The sequence below is a fragment of the Haliotis rufescens genome, unplaced genomic scaffold (genome assembly GCF_023055435.1).
Source record: "Haliotis rufescens isolate VD_foot unplaced genomic scaffold, xgHalRufe1.0.p SCAF_17, whole genome shotgun sequence".
NCBI lineage: Eukaryota > Metazoa > Mollusca > Gastropoda > Lepetellida > Haliotidae > Haliotis > Haliotis rufescens.
Genome location: NW_025963857.1, coordinates 1,062,505 through 1,071,339, shown reverse-complemented (window position 1 = coordinate 1,071,339; position 8,835 = coordinate 1,062,505). Strand labels below are relative to the sequence as shown.

Here is an 8,835-nt window from a genome sequence, read left to right as displayed (position 1 = left end):
CCCTGTCACCTCACCTGTCACCTCGCCTGTCACCTCTCCTGTCACCTCACCTGTCACCTCCCCTGTCATCTCACCTGTCACCTCCCCTGTCATCTCACGTCACCTCGCCTGTCACCTCCCCTGTCACCTCGCCTGTCACCTCCCCTGCCACCTCACCTGTCACGTCGCCTGTCACCTCCCCTGTCACCTCGCCTGTCACCTCACCTGTCACCTCACCTGTCACCTCGCCTGTCACCTCTCCTGTCACCTCACCTGTCACCTCCCCTGTCATCTCACCTGTCACCTCCCCTGTCATCTCACGTCACCTCGCCTGTCACCTCCCCTGTCACCTCGCCTGTCACCTCCCCTGTCACCTCCCTTGTCACCTCGCCTGTCACCTCCCCTGTCATCTCACCTGTCACCTCCCCTGTCACCTCACCTGTCACCTCGCCTGTCACCTCCCCTGTCACCTCGCCTGTCACCTCCCCTGTCACCTCGCCTGTCACCTCCCCTGTCACCTCCCCTGTCATCTCGCCTGTCACCTCCCCTGTCACCTCCCCTGTCACCTCCCCTGTCACCTCGCCTGTCACCTCCCCTGTCACCTCGCCTGTCACCTCCCCTGTCACCTCGCCTGTCACCTCGCCTGTCACCTCACCTGTCACCTCCCTTGTCACCTCGCCTGTCACCTCACCTATCACCTCGCCTGTCACGTCGCCTGTCACCTCACCTGTCACCTCGCCTGTCACCTCCCCTGTCACCTCGCCTGTCACCTCCCCTGTCATCTCACCTGTCATCTCCCCTGTCATCTCACGTCACCTCGCCTGTCACCTCACCTGTCACATCACCTGTCACCTCCCCTGTCACATCACCTGTCAGCTCACGTCACCTCGCCTGTCACCTCCCCTGTCATCTCACCTGTCACCTCCCCTGTCACCTCCCCATCACCTCACCTGTCACCTCCCCTGTCACATCACATGTCACCTGCCCTGTCACCTCACCTGTCACCCCACGTCACCTCGCCTGTCACCTACCCTGTCATCTCACCTGTCACCTCCCCTGTCACCTCCCCTGTCATCTCACCTGTCATCTCACCTGTCACCTCCCCTGTCACCTCACCTGTCACCTCGCCTGTCTCCTCACGTCACCTCGCCTGACACCTCCCCTGTCATCTCACCTGTCACCTCACCTGTCACCTCGGCTGTCATCTCACGTGACCTCGCCTGTCACCTCACCTGTCACCTCCCGTGTCACCTCACGTCTCCTCGACTGTCACCTCCCCTGTCACATCACGTGTCACCTCACGTCTCCTCGACTGTCATCTCCCCTGTCACATCACGTGTCACCTCACCTGTCATCTCACCTGACACCCACATTGTCATCTCACCTGACATTTCACCTGTCACCTGACCTGTCACTTCGCCTGTAACCTCGCCTGTCACATCACCTGTCACCTAACCTGTCATCCCCCCCCCCCCCCCCCCTGTCATCTCACCTGTCATTTCACCTGTCACTACACCTGTGCCCTCCCCTGTCACCTCGCCTGTTACCACAACTGTCACTTCAACTGTCACCTCCCCTGTCACCTCACCTGTCACTTCAACTGTCACATCACCTGTCACCTCACCTGTCACTTCAACTGTCACCTTCCCTGTTACCTCACATGTTACCTCAACTGTCACTTCAACTGTCACCTCCCCTGTCAACTCACCTGTCACTTCACCTGTCACCTCTCCTGTCACTTCAACTGTCACCTCACCTGTCACTTGAACTGTCACCTCCCCTGTCACCTCGCCTCTCACTTCACCTGTCACCTCGAGTGTCACTTCAACTGTCACCTCGTCTGTCACCTCGCCTGTCACCTCCCCTGTCACCTCCCCTGTCACATCACCTGTCACTTCAACTGTCACCTCGCCTGTTACCTCACCTGTCACTTCACCTGTCACTTCACCTGTCACCTAACCTGTCACTTCAACTGTCAACTCCCCTGTTACCTCACCTGTCACTTCAACTGTCACTTCATCTGTCACCTAACCTGTCACTTCAACTGTCACTTCAACTGTCACCTCCCCTGTCACTTCACCTGTCACCTCTCCTGTCACTTCAACTGTCACCTCCCCTGTCACTTCAACTGTCACCCCCCCTGTTATCTCACCTGTCACTTCACCTGTCAGCTCGCCTGTCACCTCCCATGTCACCTCGCCTGTCACCCCCCCCCCCTCTGTCACCCCACCTGTCACCTCACCTGTCACTTCACCTGTCACCTCGCCTGTCACCTCACCTGTCACTTCACCTGTCACCTTGCTTGTCACCTCACCTGTTCCAAGGGGATGATGAAATGATGAGAAAACTCACATTACCGACAGACACTAATCTCGCAAAACACTTATCAAACGTCATGATGTATCTGCGTATAATTACAAACACCAATGTTCCCCTCTGGCGTATATTAAACACAATTCAGTCATAAAATACATGTACATACATCTGTACACGTTTTCCAGTGATTGATATTATGAACAGCGATCTTCACCGTCGGTGTAAACTGCCACGCTATCAACCACGTCACCGGGCCTGACCACCCGGTCCATTAAGACGCCTCAGCCGACCAGCATAGGTTGCTAGAGACATGTTCTAGGTCTGTATCGCCACGGCGGTTTCCTATTCAATCATATACATAAATACTATCAATAACTGTCCCGCCATGTTAGGGTTATTGATGGTTCACTGACAGAAATGCCCTTACAAAATATCGCACATACACTTTCAGCCAGGATTGATTTTGAGCTAGTAGCAAGCCATCATTCAAGAGGTGACATAAACGCGGTAAATATAAGTGGACTAATAAAAGTCGGAAACAACTTTCCTTGATCGTTTCATGTAATGTATTTCTTCTCATAACAAATTGCTCTAGGACATTGAGACATCATCAGCATTAAAAGATACCCAAGATCGATTGCCGTCATTACTGCGCCGAATGTGGTTCCAGCCAAGCCAGCAATTACACGAGCTGGTTCCTCAAGACACCCACAGTAAATTCCGCTATCTAAATAACCAGCTGGGCCCTAACCCGATAAGAGATCGGGTCTTTAATTGCAAACATTGGACGTAAATCAGGAAGTAACGTTTGTATGTGCCAACGAGGACAACAAAAGGAAGATGATATTGTGTAAATGTGGCGGGGTTGCCCTGGATGTGTTGTGGTGCGCGTCGTTCTGTGATGCTCCTTAGTCTTCAAGATCAGTCTAATGTCCTGCCGACTCGTAGAAAGTCGGTAATTTATTGTTGAGGTAGTTGGGTAAGTTCTGGAATTGGTTTCCTGGAAGAGGTGGAGCAAAGGAGATGGCCGTCGACATTAGTTATTTTTCTTAATGGCAGCCAGTGGAACTATGGGCTGTTCAAAGGAATCCACTTCTCTACTTTCTAGTGTCAATATAGCATGTCTAAGGCGAATAAATGATGGCGTACACGCTTTAGTCATGGATGTAATTGCAACCATGAGAGCTCAGACGTGCAGGGATACTCAGTAGGGCACCAACAGCCGCCCCTTCAGCAGCTGTATCAACACCATCGGTTCATCACAATAATAAACATACCTATCATCATCATCAGGGTATGTAGCCCAGCGTGCCGTTGTAAACAGGGATATTAGCGCTAAGGTATGATCGTAACTCCCATACTTTACCGACCCCTGAAGATCCGGGGTAGAATAGGTCTTCATCAACCCATGCTTGCCGTAAAAGGCGACTATGCTTGTCGTAAGAGGCAAATAACGGGATCTGGTGGTCAGGCTCGCTGACATAGTGAATGCATGTCATCGTATTCCAATAGCGTGGGTCGATGCTAATGATGTCAGTCACTAGATTGTCCGGACTCGATTATTTATAGACCGCCTTCATATAGCTGAAATATTGCAGACTGCAGCGTTAAACAACAAACGTACTTTACCATAATTTCACGGTCTTCGTAGCGTTGAGGTTGTTTTGTTCAACGGCATCCAGCAGTGGAGATTGATCTCACGATGAAGTCACTGCTTCGAATCACCATATAGGTAAATTACAATCTTCCTCTGTGATATTCCTGGAACATTGTAACTATCATCGTATAACTTAATTCAGAATCAGAATAATTATAACAATCAGCTTCTCTATCCGAGATAGTGTTGTTGTTGACTCTTTGTCACTTTAATAAGTTACTATACAAATATATAAATAACCTCAAACATGGAAACGGGTGGCCGTGTCGTTAAAGGAGTCGCAATTCGCTGTGCAGAGTTGCGTCCCTTCTGCACTCCAGAAACCTGTGATTGTGGGTTCGAATCAGAATCATATCCGTATCATATGTACCGGTACAAAACAGGTCACGGATGTATCAGTGAAAGTGACCTTCAGTAAAAGGTGTAACGCCCAGCCCCATTAATCCAAGGCGTGGGTTTGGGACATCGTGCGGCCATACGTCCAGAGCAGCACCCAGCCCCATTAATCCAAGGCGTGGGTTTGGGACATCGTGCGGCCATACGTCCAGAGCAGCACCCAGCTCCATTAATCAAAGGCGTGGGTTTGGGACATCGTGCGGCCATACGTCCAGAGCAGCACCCAGCTCCATTCATATGCCTGTGAGTTATAGGAGCCGACAGCGGCTGCTCCCCGACCTGAACTTGGCCAAAATGTAATGAGAGGGCTGGACTGGTGTTACTATCGCAGACTAATTTCGACAGGGCGAGACCCAGCGTACTGACCGCGAGATGGCCACTTTGAATTTAGAGTAGGTCATTGACAGGTCTATATGTGGTTAGTGTAGTCACAATTGACGCTCTGGGTAAATATACGTGGTGATTAACTTGGTCGTAATGTTCCATTGTTGCACACCCTTTTGTATTTATCATCAGCTGGCTGAATACAAAAGACGGGTTGCGAAATATATTTTCCAACTGAATCTAAAGTATCGTATCTCGTATCGTGCTGTCGAATGGAACTCAGTACTGATATACGGCTGTAGTGTACTTGGTAAAAGAGAGAGGTTCGCTGTTACACTGAGTATAAGATTGTTCTATCTGTATCCAAGGATGACATATCATATCTGACGACTTATTAATATGTTTGTGGTATTGTACATCATGGGATATTGGATACTGTAGACGTTTCTTCAAATGTCACACGACATGTTATAGATAGAAGGTCTCCCAAATGATTTGTAGAAATTCTCCACAACCCCCTCTACTTAGTGCATTAATGTGCTATATATACACCAGTAATCAGTAAATTGAAGCAATATCAGGTTCCAAATGAAACTCTATGATAAGCATGAAAAAGGTTTGTGCTATTAATATTAATATTTATATCATAATGGTTCTACTCAACATTTAAGACAGGATTGTCATGACTTAAGACCTAATAATAAACATTTGCAGATAAAGTGCTGTAATAAGTAACCCAGTAAGAAGCACAACGGTTTTATGGTTATTGATCCAACAACCTTACTTTTACCTGTTGCTATGATATCCATGTTCCAAGCTGGTGGTGACAATATAATGTTAATGCATAATTGATAAGTACATGACAAATTGCAATAGAATCGTGGGTTGTTTAGATAAATAATTACTTCATACATATTACATAAGTTAAGTTTTATGTTAGACATTTAAAAATAGATACTTTAGCAATTGTTAGCAATTTAGCTTTTGTTGCTCAAATTGTTTATTAAGTATTATGGGGGGAGTGGTAGCTTAGTGGTTAAAGCGTTTGCTCGTCACATGGGTACAATGTGTGAAGCCCATTTCTGGTGTCCCCCGCCGTGATATTGCTGGAATATTGCTAAAGCCATACTCACTAACTCACTCACTCTTTCTATGAAGATTTTAACGAGTGTGATAATACTGGTGCTAAGCATTTGTTTGATCAGGATAACGCCATTCAACGCCTTTAGTAAAGGTTTTTAAATTGTTATGGTAGATATGTGAAGGACATTTCCAAATTCGAAGCATCAGTGACGAAATGTCAGATGCAATTCCCTATAAGTACATAAGTAAATTAAGGTTTGTGAATTTATATGCGTCCTGATGTCATTGTTGTCCCCCCCAACACACACCCCCACCCCCCACCCCCCTCCTTCCCCTGCTGATCTGATTGTTTACGCATACGAATATAGTTTTTTGTGCTCGAATACGCAACGTCAAAACAAGGTATTTGGGCCAAAACGTTTAACTTCAGCTTCGGGTATACCCAAGATCTGATAATGTTCAATACCCATCGAATAGCCAATTCCCTGCCACTGATTTACCAACCTGAAATATAGAAGACAAATGAGACCACTTCATCTGTTTCATATTTGGATCTGTATGACTGCAACACTGTTTGACTTCAACTTTCCAATGGTCCACTTTCCCTTTATGTCTCGCAATGTCCTGCAGCTCCGGCCCTTTCACAACGTGTGAGGTACAACTGAGCATACTGTTTCTACCAGGAGTTTCAAAGAGCGTCATACGAAGTTGTTGGATCAAGGTTACAACATTCAATACCTCAGTGAAGTTTTCAATAAGTTTTATGGTAGAAATGTTGAGGACATTCTACGTTGACGTGTTCGTGACAACAATGATGTCCGATGCAATCCCAACTTGACTTGTACTACATGTTCCCGTGTCCATTTGCATCAAGAAACAGATCAGCAGGAAGCCACCTATCAGGAACTACTTTAACCTCCATACATTTATGTAATGTCTGCCTGCTCAATAACTTGCTATCATTACTATTTGATAGTGATTCATAAACACATGTTGATGATGTAGTCGGAATCGTACAATCGACTCGCTTTTGCAGAGATATCTTATGAATATGGTAAGGGTTTTGTCGCTTTTATTTAATAGAGTTGCTTAAATAATAAAGTATCTCTAAATGTTGGTTAATATAAGACGTCAACGCCAGAGAATAACCAGTCTCGGTTATCCGACGAAGCAGTTTCCGTTGGGTGTAAAAGGAAAAGTAGCGTGGAAAATTGTATGAAAATCACTGAAAATTAGTGATGACACCAGGTGTTGGCGCAAAGGGCAAGCATGTCCTGCTCTACCCGTAGCACCCGTCACTCACACGCTGCGCATAGAAGTGAACAAGCATACTCGGTTGAACAATGTAGATGGACATTGCAAGTTCGAGAGAAGGAGATAAGTATTAATGATCTATTCCACGTGAAGCAGTTGTGGGTTACTCTTATAGGAAACTGTGCCTGATAGCATCTATCTTATTCCTCTGTATACTTGTAACGACAGAATGAACATGAATATTTAAATATAAAATGCCAACGCCAGATTATCTGCTGAAACAGATTCCATTGGGCGTAAAGACAAAATAGCAGTGAAAACTTTATGAATGGATCAATGAAAATAAGTCATACCAGATGTTCGCGAAAAGGTAAGCTCTACCAGAAGAGCCCGATACTGGCACAAGGTGCACAATAAGTAAGTGTTTGTTTGGTGCCTCCGGCCGCATAACTGTACTACTTCCGGTCGAAGGTGCCCCAGCGTCTTTACTGATTTTGTAGAGACTACAACGATATGTTAACTTTGAACTACGTCTTCTTCCTCCAAGTGCAGAGATTCTACTGCATATAACTGAAGAGAAACATATATATATATTCGTAGTTTAAGTCAAGAGGGGGTATCAAGCTCGAACAAAGTGTCCATGTGACCATGTTGACCCCCACGATGAGACGACAAGCGAGGGTGTCGCAGTCACACAAGGAGGGGGCAGCGGTTTCATGTACCCTCCGTGTGACCATGTTACCCCAACCCCACCCCACCCCCACCATGAGACGACAAGCGAGGGACAACGAGAGGATACATCAATCCATATTCCCCAGAGGATAAACCTAACACGAATTTATCTTTTACCGTAACTTCAGAACAAACGAAAACAGAGACGTCACGTACGTACAAGTCCAAGTTGGTATAAATATAATCCGCGACAAGGTGTCACAGGGTACATGGAAATTTAACAGAAACGCCATTGACCAATGCAATATTTTACATGGATGGAAGTTTATATTGTTTTAAGAAAAGTTCGACTTTGACAACTTTCCTTTGATATATATGTACGTTACGTGCAGTAGATGAAAATCTACATTAAATCGTTATCCCCTCGAATATGTCTGCAGGCATCTGCCAAGAACAAGTCTCACAAGGAACATTTGTCAGCAGTGAGAGTTGAATTGAATTTCCACCATATCTGTTTACCATTATTTCTTGTATTCTGTCCAATATATGGTTTGGTATTTAGAGCATTACGCTGTGCATACAATTGAGTTTTGACGTGGTTTCCTTGGGGAAATCTGTGGCGACGAACTTATGCACAACGTCGGCCGACATGTCAACATCGCTGTGAGCGGTTGCCAGATACAGGCCAACCTAATCGTAGTGGAAACACATACATATCCAGCGCACGTGTTATATAATAATAATAATAATAATAATAAGGTCGTCTGGCCTGTGGGGTGAGACGGAGGGCTTCCTGTTTGCTGCTCAGGGCCAGTCACTTCCCACTCGAAACCGTCAGTGTGTGGTTTTGCATCGGAATGTGGATTGTGTGGTGGATTTAGTGGGACTGTCCGGCACATTGTCAGTGGATGCCCGGCTTTGGCATAGGCACAGTGTCTCGAGCGACATGATGGTGTGGCTCGATAGTTTTATTACCGTCTTCGCCGTGCTTGTGGTTTTGACACGGGGGTCCACCCATGGTGCGACCCGGAATGCGTAGAGGGCGTCCTGGAAAATGATGGGTACAAAAGTCTTTGGAATATGCAGACCTCGGGTTCGAAATGTCACGCTTGCATCCCAAGTACCAAGTTGTCCGACTCCCCATTGTTCTCGGT

General features: G+C 46.6%; 1 protein-coding gene across 1 annotated transcript; it reads right to left on the bottom strand.

Moving 5' to 3' along the window:
• Nucleotides 1–296: 296 nt before the first annotated feature.
• Nucleotides 297–785, bottom strand: LOC125381095 (chondroitin proteoglycan-2-like). The gene has a single exon (XM_048397300.1). The coding sequence runs from the start codon at nt 783–785 to the stop codon at nt 297–299; it is 489 nt and encodes a 162-aa protein (XP_048253257.1).
• Between the last annotated feature and the right edge of the window lie 8,050 nt (nt 786–8,835).

What these genes read in the sequence shown, in the direction of transcription:
- LOC125381095 (XM_048397300.1), bottom strand. Translation starts at nt 785, where the DNA reads ATGACAGGGGAGATGACAGGTGAGATGACAGGGGAGGTGACAGGCGAG.